Consider the following 25,484-nt stretch of genomic DNA (forward strand, 5'->3'; position numbering starts at 1 on the left):
GAGCTTCCCATAAGCCCAAGGGGGCCACTGAGATGGGTAAGGCATTGGTGGCCAGTAGGTGCCAGGCCAGGGGCCTCCAACCCAGCCATGGGACACATGCCAACCCAATAGCCATACTAGTTTACTGATGGCCTTTGAACTTCCTCCAGCAAAGTGGAGCAAGACGACCCCGATTCTGAGGGAGGTAGCCAACAGGCTATCCAACTCATCTGTGACACAAAGAATTGGCTCTCCCAATGTTGTCAGCACCATCAGTGCTGCATGCAAGGTTAGTCCCAGTGCAAACACTGGTAACAGAGCACCCAAGTGCCTTGATCCCAGGGGACAGCAACAACCCTGACAGAACCGTCTGTGGTGTCAATTGCATTGGTCCTGAGGAAGGGCCTGGTACTAAAAAACCTTGAACTGGCTCCGGTACAGTGTTCATACCAACCCCCAGGAGGGGGGCTTCCTGGTGCAGTGACGAAGGGCCTGAGAGTTCAATGGCATGCTCCAACTGGGGTGGGGAGGGTCCATCGTGGGCATCAGCCTTGCAAAAATCTTAAAACAGCAGCAAAGACGGGACTGAAAGGTAGAGTCGGTCTGCTGACATCACAAACACTGTTGGCACCGATATTATTCTCGCCAGTACTGGACTCAATGGACACCTGGAGGCCGGAACTGGAGTCGACGGTATGAGATGTCTACTCTCCCTACCCTATACCAAGGGAGGGTCAGAGGAACCTGTGCCATTCCACACACCAAAGCCAACCTTTGCCGGTCTGCACTCTTCTTAGGGCAGGCAGAAGAGTCGCCCTGGGACCTAGAGTGCTCACAATTGGTTTTGGAAACCTCCTCTTTGGTGCCAATGACAGAGAACTACTCCTGCACCTCTTTGGAGGCCCCTGACCCACAATGGGAGGTAGTAGGACTTTGCCAAGGCAGAGCAAGCACCTCCTGTAGAGGTCACTATTAGGAATTGCCACTCCACATGAAGGGCAATACTTGAATGCTGGTGAAGGCGTCACCAGGGAGCACTACCACTATACTATAGTCAAACTTTTACTCTAACTTGACCATAAACAATAAAACTAGGCTAAGAGGATGAAGTGCTAAGTTATGAAATGATAGCCACGCAGAGCTCTGACTCCAGGTGACGGGTGGTGAGCAGGAGCTGAGGGTGGGAGGAGAGGTATTTGAGGCAATGTTGTCTCATATAGCCAATGGAGGGGCTAAAGGAACGAGGGCTGCCCCTCTATGGATACTGCTAGGTAAAAGGCTCTGGCGAGCAGGGTGCACACACACCTACTTGAAATACACATCTGCATCTATTTGAAGAAGATAGATACAATTTCCTTTTTTCCCCTCCCTTAACCTGTCTCCCCATCGCATCCCAAAGTTTCTTCCATTCCTCTACACTTGCACAAGGATCCACAACACAGACTACAAGAGGGTATCCAACTTCCCTTTATTCTGAGCAAGAGGTGCCATCAGCCAAGCTACTTGCAGGAGAGAGTCACCTCCCCACTACCTCATCACACACCATTAATCAGGTCCTTAGTAAGTTACCAAATTTACTCTCTCTTTCTGCAGGGGAGAAGTTGGAGAAAATCTCTTCTCTATCTACTGGCTCTTCAATATTATAGTACACATTATCAAAAAGATCAGTTGACTGGTGGTGATGGTGCCTGATCATTAGCTCCTCCTCTGGTGATCTTGAACCTCTAGTAGTTACATCATACGTGCATTTTCTATGCAGTGCCTTTCACTGCACTCATTCTACAAGATGATATTTCCATTCATGAGAGATAGACAGTAAGGAGCAGGGTGCTGCTGCTTGATTGCTGCTGAAGGACAACCATGTGGACTAATAGCACAAGAGCGCTACTGCAGGCCACAGACCAGGAGACCGGATGTGTTGAGATTATACTGAAAGATTAAAAATCCCTTCTTAAATAGATAATCATATAAGACAGCTCCTCAAACTAGAACGTGAGGCTTGGTCTACACTACAGAATTAGGTCAACATAAGGCAGCTTACGTTAACATAATCATGTCAGCGTCTACACTAGAATGCTGCTTCCGCCAAAGTGTCCCGCTACACCAACATGACTCCATCTCCACGAGAGGCATAGCACTTACATCGGTGTAGTTAGGGCGATGCAGTGTCTGTACATTATTTACTTCAGCTGTTGGCCCTCATTCTTGTCAATTTCACAACTGTCTCTGGCTCAGAGCAGCAGCAAGTCTTGCAGCTGGACATGTGAAACTGACAAGAATGTCAATTTTACTGCTGGTAGGCTCCCTGCTGTGAAACTGATCCTGGTGCTGGGCTCACAGCTGGAGCCTCAACCCCAGAGTGACAGCCCGAGCTATGAGCCTGGCATGGGGCTCAATTTTACAGCACAGAGCCTACAGCAGTGAAACTGATATTTTTGTCAATTTCAGTTGTGAGCCTGGGCTGCTGCTCTGAGGTGCAGGTAGCTGTAAAATTGACAATTTCAATTTCACTGCTGGTAGGCTCCCTGAGCCCATGCCAGGCTCCTGCTGTGAGCCCTGTGCGGCTGTCAGTGCCCCTCCTTCAGTCACTGCAAGCACACCACTGACAGAAGGAGGGTAGTGTGGACAGCAAAAGCCAATTGAAGTACTGTGATGGCTATCAGCTGACCTAAATTAAGTCGACCTAATTTTGTAGTGTAGACCAGCCCTAACTATGGCAAGTCAGGATGGAAGATTGACTGCTTTGAGAGAACCAAATCTATGTCTAAAAGTAGAAGTGCCACTGACCTTTGGAGAAGTAGCTCAATGGACAAAGAGAATCCCGTTGAAACTTTAGAGTTTTTGCATCTACCAGAGGAAGTAGTGGGTCCAACCGTACTAAGGGCCCTGTAGTTGCAGGACATAACTTCCTTTCCTTAAATTGCAGGAAGTAGGACTGTCATTGCTTGTTTTCCATTATGGCAGAGGATCCTTCTAAAAATCCTCAACTGGCCACTGCACACAGCAGAAAGCAAAAATGACTACTGTCAATGGAGAGTTTCTAGGTTATACGGCTGCATGAGTGACAGCAATCTTGTCTCCAGTTGCTAATGGGTGGAGAAAAATCCTATACAAAAGCACTGGATAGGAAAAGAGTTGCATAAAAAGTTAAATCTCATTACCGCAAACTGATTCCTTCAAATGACAAAACTTCTCAATTTTAAACAAAGAACTTTCTTGGTCCTGTCTTGAAAGCAAAGAACCCAAGCAAATGTAAGTGCACTGTAGGAAGAGTGTATTGTGTGTGAATTTAAGGGGAAGAGGACTAGTAGTGAAGTAATGTACCTCAAACAGTGCACAGTGGAACATGTGTTTAGTACACCATTCCCACAACTGTAAATGGTTCTAAGAGTATTTTGGGAGGAGAGACATGAGACAGTTCAGTACTACAAAGAAAAGAGCGGTACTGTTTTCAATAGCTCTTACAGTGTTGGATAATAAAAAGGAAATTTTAGTAGAAAGTATTTTTTTAAATATTTTTGAAGTTTTTTACCTCTGCACGTTATTCAAGATACAATGTATTAATTAATGTATTAATAAATAGTTACAGAACATTTACAATTACTTGTAGAACTACTTGGATAATTCCTTTATTTTATATCACATTTTTTGTACAATAACCCTAATTAAACAATATAGCTTCAAAGTTGAAATTAAAATCTAGAAGATAAAAAAATAACAGTATAGGCAAGGGAGAAAAGATGTATGCTCAGATGAGATATGAAAATAGCTGGAGAGTCAATTAACCAGAAAGACATAAGCAGGCTGTTTCACATGGCAGAGCACAGAGAAGGCTCTTGTACCAACTTTAGAAACACTGCACTGAAGAATAGAGAGAAGTCCTATGTGGATAAGCAGAGTAACGGATGTAAAGATGTGGTATATGAGAGGTAGGCAGAAACAAAGCCACAGTTTTAAAAAAAGAGGTGGGAAATTTGAATTGACTCCTGAAATTTATGGGGGAAGCAGCTGTCTCGGGCTGGCCATGATGTATAATTTTGTGCTTCTTGCACACAATACTCCTGGGGGGAATTTCCATAAAAAAATTAAATTCTGTGCACAATATTTTATAATTCTGCAAAATTCTGCGTATTTTATTTGTCAAAATAATACTATACGATCACACCAGTTTCAATTATTTTGGTAATTTATTTCAAAATACCTATCAACAACTATATATGGTCAGTCTAAACTACCAGCTAAATCAGCACCACTGCGATTGATGCAGCAGTGTCGATTAAGTGGATCCGGTGAAGACACGCTAAGTTGATGGGAGAGCACTTTCCTGTCCATGTCTGCACTCCACCTCCCCAAGAGATGGAAGTTATGTTGATGGGAGAGTCTCTCCCATCAACATAGCATGGTGTAGACACCGCTATAAGTCGACCCAAGTTATGTCAACTTCAGTTACGTAACTTATGTAACTGAACTAGTGTGACTTAGATCAACCTACTAACCAGTACACACCAGCCCGATGTCTGTAACAATACAGACACACAAAATTCCTCCAGGAGTAGAGTTAAGGAAACCCCTAAGACAACTCAGTTCCTGTTTCTCTCTTACCTCCCCCCAGAGCCCAGCAGGAGGGCCAGACATCCTCACCTCTCCTCCCAGAGCCCAGCTGCGGGGCGACTTGCATGCATCCCCTCCCCACCAGAGCCCAGCTACAGGCCCCCCATCCCAGATCCCCGCACCCCCTGCCTCCCAGAACCCAGCTGCGGTACCCCACAGCCCAGACACTCTCACGCCGTCCCCCACAGAGCCCAGGGATCCAGAGGGAGAAACAACCTGTTGCTGTGTCCCGGGCTTATATGGAGTTTCATGCACACTGCCTCCTTCCTTTAGGATGTGCGGGGAACTTCAGCTGCCCGGTAGCCTCCAGCTCCCTTCCCCTCCCCCGGCAGCATCATCTACTTGCAAGCTGGGCTCTGCCAGGTCCAGTGCTGCCTAGTGGTGGCCAGTAGCTCTGCAGCCCATTTCGGTGGGAGGAGGGGGGGAGGAAATTCAGTACAAAAATCATTAATTTCTGTGAAAATTCTGCCCTCCACAATGGTGCAGAATTCCCCCACGAGCAACATAAGGTGGGAAGCAGCCTACACCTGCTTGAGTTTGGAGAGTTAGAACTTAGCAATAATTAAGATTAACAGAAGATGATGACATGAATGAGGATTTCAGCCTTGAATGACGATTTCAGCCAATGTGGCATAAACTGGAATTGATAAATAGATTTACAGATGTACGAGGTGCAGAAGGAAAAGGAAACTTCAAGGCCAAGGATGGCATGTAGAAAAGAAGCAAATGGGAGAACTGAGTCAAACAGGGAAAGAAAAGAGATGGATTATGTTTACTGATGCACCTCTTTGTCAGAGATATTTAGTTGAAGGAATCAGAGGAAACCATAAATTTAATTTTTCAAGACAGGTTGTCAATGGACAGGGAAGAGTCATTAAAGCTGTCTAAAGATACAATTTGGAATCAATATATAAGTCGGGGTCGGCAATCTTCGGCATGTGGCCCATCAGGGTAATCCGCTGGCAGGCCACGAGACATTTTGTTTACGTTGACTGTCCGCAGGCACGGCCTCCCACAGCTCCCAGTAGCCACAGTTTGCCATTCCCGGCCAATGGGAGCTGCGGGAAGCAGCTCGTGTCAGCGGATTACCCTGATGGGCCACATGCGGAAGGTTGCCAACCCCTGATATAAGTGGTAGCTAAAACGGAGGACAGAGATAAAATGACAAAAGGGGGGAAAACAGAGTGAGGGATCAAGAGCTGAGCCTTGTGAGACTCCACAGCGGAATGGTCCTAGCACAGAACAGTTAAAGAGAAACAGAAATAGTGGCTTGATAGGTAGGAATGTAACCCTGATATGAAGAAACCAGAGATTTCTTCATAAGTAAAGACAAAGTCTGGAAGGGGAAGAGTTCCACCATATCAAAGATTGTACTGAGGTCAAGGAGAACGAGGAGAGGCAGCAAGTCCTCATCAGCAGAAATAAGATCATTAACTACACAAAAGTAAGCAATTTCCATGCTATAGCTAAAGCAAAACCAAAGCCCATATTGAAAAGTCAAGGATACTGTCAGCAAGATGACTCAGAAGATTAGAGACAGCGCAAGTTCATGAGGGTCAAAGGTGGATGTAGATTTTGGAAAGCTAGGGGAAGGTACCAGGGGAGAGCACTGTTAGCAATGGAGGTAGTGTAAGCAGCAGGAGGAGGAGAAGGGAACAAACAGGAAAAGATGACGGAAACTATTTTCTTAAAAGACAGGATTGTGTCAAAAATGTGTAGAGTGCAATAAAGAGGAAGGCAGAAGAGGATAATGAAATATCATGTGCACAAAATTGGGAAGATATTGTTATAAATTAGGGAAATATTAGATTAAAAGGACGATATGAAATTCTTTGCAACTAAGGGAAAGGATTGGAGGAACGGGCAAACTAGGTGGGTGGAAAAGGGAATTTATAAAGTGGAATAGGAATGGCAAGTGAGGATTTACCAATACCTTGGAAAATGAGAGAGGAGAAGAAATTAGATTTGCAGCCCAGAGGGCATCCCTGTAGAAGACATATAAGTAAGAGTGTACTCACTTGAGAATCATAGTCATGGTTTCTTTTCTGTCTTTCCCTTGGAAAGGTAGAGTACCCGTGAGCATTTCAAACTGTACAGAGTAAAACTTGCATCAATTACATTAAAAGACTTGGACAAAACCTAATTTTTGATAAAACTACTTAACAGAATAATATTTTAAAAGTCATGCATATCAAAAATTAAGACTTTGCAAAGCAACTGCTTGTGCTACAAGTTTTAATTATTGCAAAGACCTGGAAGCACTTACTGAACTTACGTTTGCAAAACAGTTTCCACCATTACTCTGTGTTCACATACTTCTAACTTTCTGAAAAATTCACCTTTTTATCAGCCGTAATTTTCTATGCTTGTTTTTTCCCCTAAATACAACTTTCTTTGGGAGCTTGAGCAAAATAAGCTTTAGTTATTTGAGTTTTTCAAGGGGACAAAAAATAGTTTTCCCAGGTAAAAAATATTGCCAGATGTCTAAATAATGGTGAAACAATATAAATAGTCTTTATTAGGGGAAAAAAAAAAGTAGTTGGATAATGAAGTTACTCACAATTAAAAGGTGGTTATTGCATATGTATGGGGGAATGTATGAGGACTTGCGAATAGAAGACCGGCATTGTACATGCATACATATTTTACATATTTTACAATGCCTTTTAATGGGCAACCGCCACTTTTAAAATACTGTTCCATTCTGAAAGTGACTGTATAAAAGAGGTTTGCAGTATTGTAGCCTTGTTGGTCCCGGGATATTAGAGAGACCAGGTAGACAGGTGAGGTAATGTCTTTTATTGGACCACTTTCTGTTGGTGAAAGAGAGAAGCTTTTGAAACACACAGAGTTGAAGAAGAGCTCTGTGGAGCTTGTCTCTTTCACCATTAGAAGTTGGTCCAACAACAGAAAATGCCTCACCTATCTTGTCTGTATAAATGAGGCACATTCTTAGTCTACAAACCTGGTGTATCTGTATTCAGGCTCTTATCTCCTTTGGGGGGGGGGGGGAAAGGTAACTATCTTTTACTCCTGCAAGCACTATAGAACCAACTTTGTTCTGCTATTCAGGTTCATAAATTGTTTAAATAATTGTTTATTAATCTCCAATTGCCAGGCCAATTTCATCTCCTGTGCAGCCTCACTAGATGTAATAAAGTTGCAAGGTATAATTGAGGGCAGATGTTTTATTACTGTGGATAATTCATGAGAACATCACAAGCTATATTCTTTTTAACAGTTAGAAAAAATAGCTTTTTATTTGTAATCTGAACAAATATGACCTGCAACACAATATGGTAACACATAATGCCATTTTTACTGTCACCTTTAAGAGAAAAGTACACTTTAAACAGTTGAAGAAGCTTAAGTACTTCCGTAAATGCACACTTGTCAAATTATGTAATCATCAGTTTTAGCACTTATTCCACTATATGGCAGTTTAAGTCGTCCTATATATTCAAGGTAGTTTTAAAGGTTAAATCCTTCAGATGTTGTGAGGTGGTGTAAGGTACGGAATTGTAAAACAGCATAAGTGCTTATGCCTTCAAGATTTTTTGCTTCATAAAACCTAGAGAATTTAATTCAAAAATATGTTAATTAAGTTTTATAGTTGGTCATTTAAAATCACCAAGTCATGAAATGATAAAAGTTCAGGTTTGAATGCTTATGTTAATGTAGTCATATTGCATACATAGTATATTTTATTCCCGATTTCTCATTATGGCCCAAAAGTTTGAAATTGTAATTCTGAGTGAACAATAACCCGACTACATATACAAATGCAGTAGTCTCAGCTACAAAATATGCAAGTACAATAGCACTCATGCACTTATTAAAACCCATGCCTAAATAGCTAGCTTTTTATAAAAATTATTTCATAAAACATATAGGGATATGAGATGCTGCCAACTTAACATAGCAGTTGAAGCCTGGAATTTTGCATTTCCTGACTTTGGAAACAAATTGTTCAGCTAACCATTTTATTCTATTTAATATAATGCTAATATAGCATAATTTCACTACTTCTCACTTTGCTGAACTACAAATCTGATAATCTTACCACACTTCTTGGCAAAGTGTGCTGGAGAAAGGGCTAATCTTATCAAGACTTGATTTTTTAAAAATTACTCTGTACATTCAATTGTGTACTATGAAATAAATAACAAATTTAAACTACCTACATTTATCGAACTAAAAGAACAAAGTAAATTGTATTGCACAGTATAATTATTTTCTGAGGTTTGTTTACTTACTTCTAATCTGCAAAGTTTGCAAATACACAAGTCTCACACTTCATACGAGTTAGTGAGATTCTATTTATGAGATATTTCATAAAATGTACAAGTTCCATCAACAAAAAACTAAACAAAACTAAGTTATCCTCTTGTAATTGGAGTTCATATATGTCATTTCCACATATCTTCATCTAAGATCTCTCTGCCCTCCTCCCCAAAAGACTACATAGGACCCAGAATACTTTAGGAATAGGATTTTCAAAAATGTTCAGGATTGGCCTTATTCAGCTCTTACTGAAGTCAATCCTAAATACCTTGACTTCAATGGGAGCAGACTTCAGCCAATGCTGAGCACTTTTGAAAATCCCACCCTAAAATGTTAAATTTTGATAATTACAATATCTAGCACACACACACACACACACTATCCTTGGTAGTGTGTACACGCAAGTTCTTGCGCACACACACTTTTCCGCCACATGACTGCTTCTTGTAACTGATGCAAAGTGAAAATAAACAGGATGTGTGAATGGGAAAGCATACACTGATAAAGGAAATGAAATGATGTGAAAAATTACAGTTATTAGTGAGATCATCCGTCTCCTCTACAGTTTTAAGTAGAATTCCAAGTATTGCACGCCTTGCCTACCATCTATATAAGGAACTGCAGGAACGAAGGAGCAATTTGTTTTATTAATCAGTTAGGAAGAACTGTTTTACCAAAAGAAGCTACTGAACAAACAGGTCTTAGCTACACTGGGTAGAGGCTGAAGTAATCATGAAGACTTCTTGCACTGGGTTCCTCAAAATAAGCAAAATAAGATTAACTGAACATCCATTTAGATAGCTCATGTTCCGAGATAAATTAACCTAAGGAGTCAGAGATACAAGCTACAAAAAAAAAAAAAAAAAATATTTTATGGAAAGATACTTTGACAAACTTCCATAGTATTTGAAATAGTTTTTTCTGAAGTGTTATACTTCTCAATTCACCCTCCAGCAGATCAACAGCCAAAGTATTTTTAAGAAAAGTGCAATTGGATTCTAAAAATGACATTCAGCCATGTTTAATGACGCTTCATGGTTTCCAATTTTAACATGTTCAGTTCAGACATAAAAAGAGACTTTTTTTAATTATTATTTTAGTTACCAGCTCTGCAAACTCAATCTGGGATCTAAACCTCAAATTATGTTCTTTCTAGCTCGTTTTCCATCCATACTGAATTACAATCTGATTGCAGAATCTCAGTTTTTTTCTGATGATGCCCAAGCCAGAAAAGAATACAGAGCACCCTCACTGAGTATGGGCTGCACAGTGCTGGAAGAAGTAGTGAAAATGTATTCTTGTTAGTCAAGTATGCAGATATGACTGACAAAACACAAATGTAAGATCTCAGTAATCAGATGCCTTTTTTACAGTCATTTTCCATACCACAACAGCATTTTACATATTCAAAAGATAGGGTGTATTTTCAGATCAAATAATAAAGAGTCTCCTTATCAGATCATAAGGCACACATAGAGACTGTGTTGTCATAATTATACAGGTATTGCAGAAGCAGCAAAAGATAAAAAATCTTTTTTTTTAAAATATCATTTGATCTTAATGTGAAAAAAATCATATGATTTTTAAAGTATAAAACTCTATTTGGCATTCTTAAACTTTCAAACAATCCTTTTTTCCTTTTCAAAAATACCTGCATTTGTTATAAATGTTAAAAAAAATTCTGTCTGGTAAAATTTTTTATCAATTTAATGGAACTTATTTTTTGATGAAATATCATATACATGGCCCTTCTAAGCAACAGCTGAAAGTCTGTAATCAGCTCAGTGCAACTCTAAATTCTATCTCTGTGCAAATAAAGGAGCTTTCATTATTCCGTTAGTTTGAAACTGAGATGGCTAAGATGATCAGAAAATTTTACTCCTAAAAAACTATTTTCTGTGATTGAATTCAATTTTAAAGTTTCAAAATTTGAATCTATATGGAAAATATTTTTCACTTTTGAAAAGCAAGCTTTTCTGAACACTTTCATTTTTCTATCAGTCTCAGTTAAGAAGGGTCATAGGCACACGATATTCCATTCAAGCAAAACAAAAAAGGTGGAATGATATCAGTGATGTGATGAGATCTGAACCGTGCTGTTGATCCAAACTGAACAGTAGTACTAATTACCAATAAATTCATGTGACTGGGTTAAGCCTGTCATAACCCACCTTTTGCTATGATTTATATTCACCAGAAACCTACCATTAAAACACCAAAAGACCACCAGTCTGCACTCTGTGTGTGGCCTCGTCGATTAACTACCTCTGGTGCCATATATTCTACTGTCCCACAGAAGGAATACGCTTTCTTTTCATGATCGATCGACTCTTTGCTTAAGCCAAAATCTGAAAAAAATACAATCTGAAATGAAATTTTCCTACTGGCTAAGAATTTCTAAGCATACAAATATATCTAACACAAAAGCTATAAAACTATGAAAAAAAGTCACATTAGTGGTCATATCATTTCTTTTTATTTTTTAAATCAGATTTAAAAAATACTTCATTTAGTCCATGTTAAATATCACCATCTGTCCTGCAAAATTACTTGCAATGCAAAATAAAATAATTCAGATTTTACTATATTCCTTTAAAAAACAAACATTCAGACAACTTATGAATTAAAAACTTTTCATAAACAGGAATTTATTTTTACTTACCTGTCAATTTGATATGTCCTTCTTCGTCAAGAAGTATACTTAAAAAAAAAAAAAGGCAGTTGAAAGCATCTTTTAACCTTGTTTTAGAAAGTGTACTGACAATCAAAAGAACTTTAAATAAGAACAGAACTTTAAAGAGTAACATCAACAAAAACAGACACATGTAACAGTGAAAATCTAAGGAAACTACTGGTCAGAAGAATAATTTTTGGAATTTACAGTAATAGAAAAGGGATATATTTAATAAAGTTACAAAAACATGCATTCAGTGTGTTGTTCAGTGTGTCTAAGGCCCCATTCCTACAAGCTGCTCTTCTCAGATAGACTCTTGGGTCTGTGCTGGGCAGTTTGCAGGATCAGAACCTAATGAAAGCCAAGGAATTCAGAAGTTGTGTCTCAATCCTAGTTATATACTTTAACATTAAAAACATCTGTAAAGACAAAGTCACAATAATAAAAAGCTAAAGATTTCAGTGGACAACTTTTTCCTCCTTTCATAGTAAAGAATGTGAATGAACGCAGAATGTGTCTCAAGAATTCCATGTAATTGAAAGGTATTTGCTAGTAGTGCACATGGCAGCAACAGTTCTTTAATCCTAAATTTTCTATCCACGATACTCGAAGTGAGCAGGGAAACTTACACATAACATTGAATATTCTAAGGACCAACACTGTTTCTCTGAAGCATTTTTTTTAATATAACAAATAGCTCTTATATAGTGCTTTTCATGTGTGTTATCTATCTTTGGAGTTTCAATGGAAGTGCTAACAACTTTAAATGGATGCTGTCAAGTTCCTTTTAAACCTTTACTTAAAGCTGTGCTGTGTTGCCATTTACTTTTATGCTTTCTTTGGACTTGATCTTGTAACGTTCTGAGTGCTTCCCTTCAGATTCTAAGCATCATCAACTCCCACTGACAGAACAGGAGTTTAGAGTGCTCAACGTGCTATAGGCTCAGGCTCTCTCTGAGAATTGAGACAGTATACATTTAAAAGAACAACTCATACAGTGGGAATGAGGACCTCAACCAAAACGTCTAAATAATTTTGACCTCTGCTAGTTAACTCAGACAGACAGGCCCAAGGCTTAAACCCAAGAACAGGAAATCTACGAAGGATACATCATTTAGTCAATGTACAATTTCTAGAAAGTACAGTATGCTTGATTTCATTTTTTTCTACTTTAGCTATAATTAAAACATTTATTAAAAAAGGAAACACAAGATTGAACGGAGTAATTTTTAAAAACAATTTTATTATCCTAAAAGCTCTTAAGTTCTCCTTCCTTGATATTTTTATCCTTTTACTTTTGGCAAACAAGTTTTCCCCGTCTTCTGTATTTTAAAAGGATCATAAAACTAACTTCATTCACTTTCTTGTTTGCACAGTAGTATTGATGAGGCCAGCAAAGTTTTGAAAATAGTGTTTATTTATTAACCTGTGCTGCTTCTAGTGGTAGAATACCTGGCTGTTCTCCAACTATGTAGGAACCATCATGGATCCTATAGAAAAGGTGGTTTTGAAAAGTGATTTACTTCTCAAACTGGGTGTGGTATTTTTTAAGTATATGGAAGACATTCCTCACCAGCTTAGAAAAATGTTCTTACCAGTAAATGGTATTTCTTTGATGAAACCAGCTCAGTTTACAATTTAACGAGTTTTCATCCACCTCATGGTTGTATAGACATAAGCAACCAAAGGAAAGTGCAGGATTTTAGAACATAATTCATGTGTCCCCAAGTTCCTCCTGAGCATGCTACTATCCATTGCCATAGTACTAATTAGAGTAGTTACAAATAGGACAGAAGACAACTTATGCTTTGACCAAGGCACGTATCAGGTTAAAGAAGAGCTCCATTAGAATCAACAGGGAACATTTATGTAAAACCAAAAAAAGAAAATGAGGCAACATTCTGCAAACAACACTGTCCTAAGCACAATACCTTTCAGAAAAGGGGAAGGTACTAGTTACAGAATGAACACAGAAACAGTTCCACTGTAAGTTTGGTCATTGTGGACTGAGCTGGTTTCATAAGAATACAACCATTTCTGGGTAAGAAAAAGTATCTATTCTTTGAGTAAACCAGCTTAGTCTATAGCAATCCCATTTCCACAACACAGAGGAATTACTTTTCAAAGAACAAAGTCAAAAGACAATGCTACCAAAAGGAGCACTAGGCGTAGATAGGTATCTAGTTCTATAATGCACAGTAAGGGCATGCATGTGAAACCAAATTGCCAGTTTGCAGTCCTCTTCCAAAGCAACACTCTCTCTCTTCATTAAGAGGCATAGGAATTACCCTACTGGATCAGACCCGTGGGCCATCTAAGCCAGTATACTGTCTTGACAGTAGCCAGCACCAGATGCCTCACATGAAGTTGCAAGAAGCCCTGCAGCAGACATACATGAGATAAAGTGGTGCTTATCAAAGTCTCATCTGAACCCCTAATAGTTAGAGATTGGCTTATGCTAGGAAGCATGAAATTTTAAATTACTTTATTTTTTTCATTAACTGTAACTCTGGATATTCTTGTTATCCATATAAATATCCAATTCCTCTGAATATTGCATCAACAACATCTTGAAGCAGTAAGTTCCCCAGTCTAATTACGTGTGTGAAAAAGTATCAGTTTTATTGCTCTTCTATTTTATTGTCCTGTCTTGTGTAATAAGGGAGAACAGACGCTCCCAACATACCTTTGCTATACCATTAATTATTTTGTATACTTTTGTCCTGACCCTTATTACATGTCTCTTTTCTCAGGTAAACAATCCCACTCTTTTCAATTTATTTTCATGAAAGTTTTTTCCATTTCCCTAACTCATTCTTGTTGCCTCTCTCTGAACCCCCTAATTCTGTAATAGTCTTTTTGAGATGGGGTGACCAATATTAAACCCAGTAATCCAGATGAGAATAATCACTGATTTATATATTAGCATTGTAATATTTTCTGTATTTCTCTCCATCCCATTCCTTATGCATCCTAATGTGATTTGCTTTTTTAACTGCAGTTGCTCATTGAGCATAGGTTTTCACTGAGCTGTCCACAAAGATGACCAGATACTTTTTCTTCAATTAATACTGTTAATTTAGAACCCAGTAAGGTATATAAGTAGTGCTGAGTTTTCCATGCTATGTGCATTACTTTGCATTTATTGACACTGAATTCAATTTGCCATCATGATGACCACATAGCTTGGCTAGGTCCCCCTGAAGTTCTGCACTGTCTTCTTTGGATTTCTCTCAATAACTGGTTTCAGAGTAGCAGCCGTGTTAGTCTGTATTCGCAAAAAGAAAAGGAGTACTTGTGGCACCTTAGAGACTAAAATTTATTAGAGCATAAGCTTTCGTGAGCTACAGCTCACTTCATCGGATGCATTTGGTGGAAAAAAACAAAATTTTTCCACCAAATGCATCCGATGAAGTGAGCTGTAGCTCACGAAAGCTTATGCTCTAATAAATTTGTTAGTCTCTAAGGTGCCACAAGTACTCCTTTTCTTTTTTCTCTCAATAACTGTGTGTCATATGCAAATTTTGCCCTCTCATTGCCTGAGTGTGTCTAAGGGACTGCATCCCGTAAGGAATTCACTCTTCTTGAATGTGTCCTCAGGTAGGCTCTTGATTCTGATCCATCTAATCATTTTTATGATTATTGTGACCCTTCTTAGAACCTACACAAAAAACAAAAGCATTCACTGACCCTCAAATCCTGGGTCCTACTGATATGGAAATTCAAGGCCCTCCTGACATCCAGGGAATGAAGACAATTCTTCATAACAATGGCAGAAAAAGGGGGGGAACCACCACTTGATTTTGATGGAAAGTGGTAGAACACCTATAAACAAAAAAGGGCAAAGAGTGAAGAGCCACCGTGTCTTTAGGAAACAGTTTATAGAATTTGATATGCTGGAGTGGCCAAATACAGAGAGTTTGCCAGCCCTGATTAAACTGGCAGGTACAAATAAAGGGTCTAATGGGAGGTTTAATCCATAGCTGTACCTGAGAGAAGTTTTTTGTAAGGAGCTGCAAACCCATAATAAATGGGTATTCTGTGAGGGCCAAGATTTGCTGCCTCATGAAATATATGGAAAGCCCAACCTGGAAGTCCAAACCAACCTGAAGAACGTGAACAAGGATGGGAGTCACCATGTAGCCTCTATGTCCTGAAACATATAAAGGAAGAGATTCCACACTCTTCAAAAGGACATCAGACCTGGCTTAGGCCACTTGCAAACCGATTTAAATTTCCTGCAAAGTAATGGGTTTGGAGTGCCACTAGATTTCTTTCTGTGTCCAGTGAAATAGCAGGAGGGACTCCAGGAATACTTGGTTTGCTGATTCAAGTAAACTACAACAATGAAGTTGTCTGTCCAGACTAGGAGATCTTTCCTGGCAGAATCCCCCGAGGGGAAACAAAGACTTCGATAAGCTCTAATCTTTTAAACATTTAATGGAGCTGGACTCTAAGTGAGACCACTTCCATTAGACCAACTTATTCTTTTGTTATTTTACTAGCATCTAAAGACCCCAAAATAAGACTACCATCCTCAATCCTGCCCTCCCCCCAGCCACATGTTCCTAACTGGAAAGATTCACATCTCTGGTCAAAACCACTCACCAGAATTTGCCTAGGCAAGTTCCCTTTAGGGAGACTGGAGCATTAAATTCTGACCTTAAGACGACTACTTATTAATTAGTTTGGGTCCAAGTATGGTTGACTGCAGCTGTTCCTGACTTCATCTTGAGAGTCCAGAAGTGAAAGTGAGGCTAAAGTATCACTTCAAGACAGGGTCCAACTAGCTGCATCTATTCCCAGGAGAAGCAGACAGTATTGCAGATTTGAACCCAGATAGTTTGCTTGACTTTCCTCTAACAGGATGATTCTATCAAGATGTGTCCAGATATTGCATCTGGAGGCAGGCTAACCTTTTCAATAAAAGCAGGAAAATATTTATTCTTTACTGAAATGTCCTGGTCTAGACAAAATCTATGTAGATATGAACTGCTAGTCTATGCTTCCACAGGTGTGCTGTCATTACAACCAATGGCTTGTCAAAGACTTAAGGCAGAGAGGACAGACTGATGTGGAGAGCAAAATATCATAGATTAACTCTTCTGAAGTAAAAATGAAAGTACCATTAGTTCCAAGAAGTAATGGGAATATACAGCTAGACATTCTGCATGTCAATAGAAGTCAGAGCATTTTTCAGGGCTATGATTAGGATCACTCATTGGGTAGAATTCCACCTTGAACTACATATATGAGGTTCAGAATATGCCATTCTTCCTTGGAGTCATTGCTCACAATGAAATAAATAGAGTAACTAACCCAGCATTGCTTATGTGAGTGCATGAGTCCTGGAACCTATAGCCAGAAGGTGTTGAACAGTCTTTAGAACTACTGTCTCCCTTGCCAGCAGGAGTGAAAAAGTATAACAAAGTTACAGACACTGAGAAGGGATACCCAGATAATCCACAAAAGATGGCTCTCAACCACTTGTGACACTTGTCCATATGTGCTTTAAATAAAAAGAGTGACTCCTAATCTGTAGACTTTTCAGGTTCTCCATACAGTCATAGGTCTTGGAAAAATGGGAACTGGGTTTCCTGTCCCCTACCTCTTGGTGTCATGCCTCTTCTGCTACAGGATTAATAATTTTATCTTCTGATCTGTTTATAGAAAACAGTGCACAATCTGAAGTTACATCAGAGATGGAAACTTGAGGATTTTATTAAGCAGAAAGCAGAGTTCTCACTCTTGTTTAGTCCTTAAGAACCCGATTAAAAAGCTCCCCAGAAAGTCTGTCCCTGAAGAAAGAAAGCCATAATACTATATTTAGCAGAGTTGTTCCCTCCTTCTCTAGGACTTTAGCTAGAAGGCTCAGGAAGTCAGGAGGACACCAACAGCTATGATGGGAAAACTGATGGAATCCTCTTAGGTATCAGAGTTACTTAGAAGATATCAAGACTTGCAGGACGTGATTCTAAGAACTCTGAAGGGAGGGTTCATCTGGAAGAGTATTAAGTTCAGTAAGATATACAAACCAGGACTCTAGCTAAGCAGAAGGAATGACTATAGAGAGTCAGATGTGGATAGGAAAAATAAAAAAAAATACATCTCTTTGGTTTTGCGAGGAATCTTTCAGGATAGGAAAAGAATTACTTCCTGAACAACAAACAAATGCTAAATCAACTTTGGGAACAATGGCCCAGAATTAAGCTTTGTCTGTTGAGACCTTATACTGCTGGCAAGTATTTGCAAGATAAAGTGAATATTGGGACAGAACAGATATAAATCAATGTTTGCACCATTGGATGAAGTGGGATAGTGTTATCCAGCTCACTTTCCTCAAAGTTAATAAGGAGGATTAAGGAGGAGGATAAGATGCAGCAATTCTGTACTATTCCTACAGAGAACCAATTAGTCTTCTAAAGTAAATTAGGGAGTCTGAAGTGGGACTTCTTCATAAAGCAGTCACATCCCATCATGAGAAATCTGGGTCATTTATATCCAAGTCCACTAGAATTAGAGGGATAAGATTTAGAGCACTGGGAGTGGGTACTTACAGCACTGTGTTTCTAGATATGGTCTGACGATATGGCTTTTAACAACTAAAGCCACATTATAGGTGGAGCTGTAGGTTTATGACTGAAGACAGGAAGTCTTAACCATGGCCTCTTTCCCCACCCCACACACATTTTAACTGCAACTGGCTTCTTGCACTTTACAGAAACAGGGGCAGGCACATTATTCTGGGATCTGGCAGCTACAAAATCATTTGCAAATCAGACAGAGCTCAAGGAATAAGGTAGTAACACTGTTAGCATAATTGCATGTTACCTGGCCTAAAGCCCTTGAAGTAGAATGAACTTTCTGTCAGATGAAGCACTAATGAGAATTTTATTCCCATTTAGACACCTCTCCAAAGGATAGTTCAAAAATCCAGCATTGAGAGCAGAAAGGCTCAGAATCCAGACTGCAGTTCCCAAGGGGAACAACTGTTTTCCTCTTTGCCTCCTCCATTCTATGTTAGTATTAACCCCAACCACATACACACACACTCTCTCCCACAAAGACCTAGATAACTGGGAAAACGAAACTAAGTAAGGATATGAAAACAAGAGAAGGAATTCAGTCACCTGTGCTCATCTCTGAGTGAGGCAAGGATGACTGGGTTATTGAGATGGACATCTGAATTGGCATCCCAAACCCTTACAATTTCAGTGGTCACTCATGCCGGTTCAGCATGACAAATAGAAACCCATTAAGTTGTGGACCGAGACAATCACTCCATCAGTTTAAGACAGGTCAAAATTTCTATTTTAAATTACTGGACTTGACAATATTGCTTTAAATCATGAACTCCATTTTCCACCTCACTGCAATTTACACTGAAAACTAGACATGGATAATTTTTTCCACCATTAGTTTTCAAATAGGTTTTGTAAGAGTGTATAGGCTCAAATGTAACCTTAAATCTTGTACTATGCATTTTTTTAAAACTTCAGCCCTTCTTTGAAAAAATCTGTTTCATACAATAAAGGCTGCAATATTGATCAAACATATCTGATAGACACAACAACAAATAATCAAGGCCACTGTTCCTCTGCATTTTGACTGTGTGATCAAGAGTACGCTGTGCTCCATTCCACTTTTTAAAGTACCTGGAAATCATGGGCTATGTACATGTCAGTATTTCTTTTCTCACAGAAGTGCAGCTGTCAGGGAGTGCCCAACAGGGCAACATATGTCCAATATCTGGCATACCAACCTTGTGGAAGTTGCTTTTTTTCCTACTTGAAACACTATCACACTTTTTTTTAAAGCAACTTTTATTGGTTAGCTTATGGAGTCACTAATTTTAAATGGCTAATAGTTATAGAGATGATAATGCTTAGCATTTATATAATGCTTTACATTGTTGAACTGCTATATAAAATATTAACTAATTCATACATTGCATTTACTAAAATGAATTCTTACTTCTCTGGTTTTAGGTCCCTGTATATTATTCCAAGACTATGTAGGTGGTCTAAAGCAAGTGCTAATTCAGCCAAGTAGAATTTGACATCATCTTCTGTGAACATCACCTGAAAAAGCAAAATAAGATTTTTAAAAAATCCTGCATGCTAAGGGAAAAACACAAGAAGCATCAACTGAATGAGCCATTTGTATGTATGCTTTGTTCTTGTAGCCATGTTGGTCCCAGGATATTAGAGAGACAAAGTGGGTGAGATATCTTTCATTGGACCAACTTCTTTTGGTGAGAGAGAAGCTTTTGAGCTTACACACAGCTCTGTGACCTGAAGAAAAGCGCTGTGTAAGCTCAAAAGTTTGTCTCTCACCAACATAAGTTGGTCTAATTAAAGATATTACCTCACCTACCTTGTCTCTCTGTCTTCCATATAATCAATCACATCTCTTAAGGGCTAGGGCTGTCTCTTCTACATTGCTGGCATGTGTATGTGGAGCGGGTGTGAACTCTTGGATCTGTGTACTCTATTTTTTCCACATTTCTAAAAGCTTGTGCTGTGGACTACAGCTGGTAAGTTAACAGAGAAACTGATCTGTCAAACAAATTATTCATTGAAAAATAGCAAACTTTGAGAATAGTTAATGCAATAAATAGTATGTGACTAACTCTGATATGTGCTCTCCAAATTACATGCCCACACATTATGTAATGGAGCAGAAGGCAGGTGCAATGTGTTTCCTTCCCTACACTATTGACATCATAACAACTGTGCGCTCAGTCTCTACTAGCCCTAGGAGGAGGAATTACGAAGTCCATTTTTGAGCTCTCCCTCCCTGCCATTAACCTAAAAGCAATAGGCCATGGGTTTACATGGATGACAAAGCAGTGTTCTGAAGAATTAAAGGACCTGGTGTTTAAAAAAGTCTAATAATGGTCCAGTCCAGCTCCCCCTGATGTCAGTGGAGTCTTTCTTTTGACTTTAAAGAGAGTTGAGCCACATCCTAAGGCCACGATTCAACACACTACTTAAACACATGGTTAGCTTTAAGCAGGTGACTAATCCAATGACAACTGTGGAACTACTCTTGCTCAAAGTTAAGCATGTGCTTAAGTAACTTGCTGATTCAGGACCTTCATAAATATCTTCTGTAGAGGGCACAACAGAAACTGCATTATATAAAATGCTGACCTCTCTCCTGTGTTAACCCAGAATGCTTTCAGCAGCAAACCAGTCTGAATATGCGTAGGATAATCATGTCTAGTGTGAGGAGGGAGAGGGGACTGGAGTTTGGAGGTGTGTTGCTGACAACTGAAAGGCCAGAGAACAGGAGGAAAGGAGACCCACAGATGGCCCCCAGCACGAGCAGAAGTACTCCCAGAGAAGGAGGGGAGATTGATCCAATAGAATCAGGCCAGATAGGCCCACACGTAAGTGTTTTGAGCAGGACGAAGCCCATGACCCGCTTGATGCGAACGTGAGGGAGGAGGTAGTAGGAGGTAAATGGTGTGCCAGTAGAAGGGAAAACCAAAGGCCCAGGGCCATACTATATAATCAAACAGGGTCTTTTGTACCGGGTAATGCCAATACGGGGCAAGGTAGTAGAACAGCTCTTGGTGCCATGGAAGCACACAAGGGCCATATTAGAGTTACCTCTCAGTCATCTGTTTGGGGGCAGATTTAGGAGTAGATAGAGTCCTAAGGAGGTTCTATTGGTCAGGGGTACGGGCAGAAGGCCAGCACTATTGCAACTCCTGCCCAGAGAGCAAGCTGCATAGCCCTTGACCTCAGTTAAGGGCCCCATCGGTACCCTTGCCTGTAATTGAAGTCCCTTTTGAAAGGATAGCCATGGATCTAGGGGGCCCACTAGAAAGATAGGCCCGGGGCCACTGAAGCACACTCGTTATCCTGGACTATGCTACACGGTACCCAGAAGCAATTCCTCTAAGAAACCCCACGTCCAAGGCGATGGCAAAATAACTGGTCCAGGTTTTTGCTAGGGTAGGCATCCCTAAGGAGATCCTGACAGACCAAGGGACTCCCTTCATGTCGACAGTGATGAAAGACTTATGTACCCTGCTATGCATCCAAGCCTTGCGGACTTTGGTCTATCATCCCCGAAACAGATGGTCTGGTCGAGCGATTTAATCACACTCTCAAAAGCATGATCCAAAAGGTGGTGGCCCAAGACGGAAAAGACTGGGATACCCTCCTACAGTCCCTGATGTTTGCGATATGAGAAGTTCCCCAGGCATCTACTGGATTCTCTCCCTTTGAGCTACTGAACGGACACCACTCACATGGCACATTAAACATCGCAAAGGAGGAACTGGAGGAACAATCCAACCCGGGGAAGAATGTCATCGCACATGTGGTCCAGATGAGAGAACAAATAGCCCAAGTGACCCCCATAGAACGAAAGCATTTGGAGAAAGCACAAGAGGCCCAGCGAACCTACTACAACTGTTGGGCAAAAATACGGAAATTTCAACCAGGAGAACGGGTGCTGATGCAGGTACACACAACGGAAAGCAAACTCCTGGCCAGCTGGCGTTGACCATATGAGATCGTGGAAGCTGTTGGGGAGATGAATTATAAGGTGAAGCAGCCAGATCGTCAAAGGCCAGAGCAGATCTACCATGTCAATTTACTGAAACCCTGGCTTGATCGGGAGTCGTGCCTGGCTGTCCTGCTGGCTCCACCCCAGGCAGATGGCCCATGAAAGGATATCCCCTAAATTAGCCCCAGAACGAACGGAGGTCGTCGAGATGATCCAGCGGAATGTGTTCTCCACACAACCAGGCCTACAACGCTGATCCAACACCACATCGTCACCTGTCCTGGAACAAGGGTAGTGATAAAACCATATCGCATACCAGAGGCAAAAAGAAAAGAAATTAGGGCAGAAGTAAGGAAGATGCTGAACTTGGGGTTACTGAGGAATCCCACAGCCAGTGGTCCAGCCAAACTGTCTTGGTCCCCAAACCTGACAGCACACTCAGGTTTTGTAATGACTTCTGGAAGTTAAACGAGGTATCCCAATTTGATGCCTACCCATTATCACGTATTGATGAGCTGGTGGATCAGTTAGGCAAGGCCCGATACTTGACCACCTTGGACTTAACAAAAGGCTACTGAGAACGCCAAGGAAAAAACCACCTTCTCTTCACCCGACGGCCTCTTCCAATATACCGTCCTCCCTTTTGGGCTCCATAAGGCCCCCCCGCGACTTTACAACAATTGATGGACAGATTACTTTGACTCCATGCCAAAGTATGCTGCTGTCGATTTAGATGATGTGGTAATCCATAGCCCTGATTGGGAGATGCACCTGGGGAAAGTGGAAGCGGTACTAGATGCTCTTAGACAGGCCGGCCTCACTGCTAATCCATCCAAATGCGCAATAGGGCTAGCCGAGGCTAGATACCTCAGGCAGTCAAAAGGGGCCTGGTGAAACCCCAATGGAAGTGGAGGCAACACAGGAATTTCCCCCTTGATCCGCAAGAAACAAGTCAGAGCGTTCTGAGGGATAGTGGGGTATTATTGCTGGTTCATCCCTCACGTCACCACGAGGGCAGCGCCTCTGACAGACCTGATAAGAGCTTGAGGCCTGGAGATAGTTAAGTGGACCGAGGCGACGGAAGAAGCTTTCACAGACCTGAGGTCGACCCTTTGCAGTCATCCAGAGCTCATAGCCCCAGATTTCAAGAAGGAATTCATCCTACAAACAGACACCTCGGAGGTAGGACTTGGGGCCCTCCTTTCACAGATGGTGGGGGATGAGGAGCACCCAATCCTTTACCTCAGCCGGATGCTCCTGCCCAGGGAGCAACAGTATGCCGTAGTAGAAAAGGAATGACTAGAAGTTAAATGGGCCGTGGAGATTTTACGGAACTACCTACTTGGGCGGTGGTTCACCCTTATGACGGACCACGCCCCACTCCAATGGATGCACACAACCAAGGAGAGGATGGGGGGTTGAAGAAGGGAATATGTGATACAGCAGGGTTTGAGGCTTTGGAAAGGAAAAAGATAAGTTTATCGATTGATTGAAATGAAAATTGGATACCTCCTTTGATAGAAACTTGGGGTGCAGAGGCAGGGAAACTGTGTCTTTAGGGAACATGGTAAAAGAGGGGTCAGTCATTATGGCCCCCAAATCTCCTACCCTTCTCATGGAAGTAATAGCTGCACAGAACATCCTTTCATAGAGGGGTGAACCTTCATGGAATTGAGCGCAAGGCCTGATGTCTTAAGGGACAGAAAGTAGTCTAACAGAAGGGGAAGTATGTCCTCTGGGGCAAGACCACTCTCTCTGGCCCAGGAGGTGAAAAGCTTCCACTTGGCCTGATAGGAGCACCTCATGGAATCCTTTCCGCTACTTGAGAGGATGTCTTGTACTACCAACAAACAATCCCAATCTAATGAAAATGTCCATACAAAAACCAAACTTGGGAGGTGAAGTGTTTGCGTATGGGGATGCCTGATCCTGCTGCAATGTTGCATGAGCACTTCTGGGAAAGCTAGCAGCAGAAGTGGGGGATTCGCTGACATGCAGAGAAGTGGGGAAACCAGAACTGGCAAGGCCAGAATGGGGCTATCAGAATAACCATGACACTTTCCTACTGGATCTTGTGGAGGATACGTGGCACCAGTGGTAGTGGGGGAAAGGTGTAACTGATCTGGTCTGATCAGCGGGTTACAAGGACATTGTGCTGAGACCCCTTCTGGAGCAGTATGTGATGCATTTGCTGTTGGTGTGGGTGACAAAAAGATCCCTGGTTGGAGTCCCTTGTAGGTTGAAAACGTCACTGGCTATGGTGTGGAGCTCCCACTCGTTGTTGGTCATGAATTTCCTGCTGAGAGAATCTGCAAACACATTTTGAGCCCCTGGAAGACAGGCTGCCGCCAACAACAGGATCCTTTTGGGCACTGCACCAATCCCACACCTGGAGCACTTCTACATGAAGTGCCGGTGACTGCATACTCCCTGTTTGTTGATGTAATAAATTGTTGTGGTGGTGTCCAACATAATGAGAACATGATAGGAGAAATGAGCGACGCCCTCCGTACTGCGCAAAGCTCCAGAATGTTGATGTGCATTTTGGATTCCCGACTGGTCCAAGTCCCTGTGTCATGTGCTCGCCCATGTGGGCGCCCATCTGACAAGTGATGCATCTGTGATGACTGTCGTATCCGTGGACAATGGAAGGAAGGGTATCCAGGTGCAGACCTGACCCAATCTGTCTACCATTAGAGGGAGGAGAGTACACAATCATAGAATATCAGGGTTGGAAGGGATCTCAGGAGGTCATCTAGTCCAACTGCCTGCTCAAAGCAGGACCAATCCCCAACTAAATCATCCCAGCTAGGGCTTTGTCAAGCCTGACTTTAAAAACTTCTAAGGAAGGAGATTCCACCTCCTCCCTAGGTAACACATTCCAGTGTTTCACCACCTTCCTAGTGAAAAAGCTTTTCCTAATATCCAACCTAAACCTCCCCCACTGCAACTTGAGACCATTACTCCTCGTTCTGTCATCTGCTACCACTGAGAACAGTCTAGATCCATCCTTTTTGAAACCCCCTTTCAGGTAGTTGAAAGCAGCTATCAAATCCCCCCTCATTCTTCTCTTCCGCAGACTAAACAATCGCAGTTCCCTCAGCCTCTCCTCATAAGTCATGTGTTCCAGTCCCCTAATCATTTTTGTTGCTCTCCACTGGACTTTTTCCAATTTTTCCATATCCTTCTTGTAATGTGGGGCCCAAAACTGGACACAGTATTCCAGATGAGGCCTCACCAATGTCGAATACAGGGGAATGATCATGTCCCTCGATCTGCTGGCAATGCCCCTACTTATACATGCCAAAATGCCACTGACCTTCTTGGCAAAAGGGCACACTGTTGACTCGTATCCAGCTTCTCGTCCACTGTAATCCCTAGGGTCCTTTTCTGCAGAACTGCTGCCTAGCCA

General features: G+C 41.2%; 1 protein-coding gene across 5 annotated transcripts in view; it reads right to left on the bottom strand.

Moving 5' to 3' along the window:
* Nucleotides 1–25,484, bottom strand: part of RPS6KA3 (ribosomal protein S6 kinase A3) — a 132,658-nt gene that overhangs the window by 49,737 nt on the left and 57,437 nt on the right. For all 5 annotated transcript variants that reach the window (XM_043504731.1, XM_038398566.2, XM_038398557.2 and 2 more), the window contains 4 exons: nt 19,523–19,629; nt 11,537–11,574; nt 11,080–11,222; nt 6,609–6,679 (listed from right to left, as the gene is read on the bottom strand). In XM_043504731.1, the coding sequence (XP_043360666.1) occupies nt 6,609–6,679; nt 11,080–11,222; nt 11,537–11,574; nt 19,523–19,629 (359 nt within the window). The remainder of the gene's footprint in view (nt 1–6,608; nt 6,680–11,079; nt 11,223–11,536; nt 11,575–19,522; nt 19,630–25,484) is intronic.

This window comes from Dermochelys coriacea, chromosome 1 (genome assembly GCF_009764565.3).
Source record: "Dermochelys coriacea isolate rDerCor1 chromosome 1, rDerCor1.pri.v4, whole genome shotgun sequence".
NCBI lineage: Eukaryota > Metazoa > Chordata > Testudines > Dermochelyidae > Dermochelys > Dermochelys coriacea.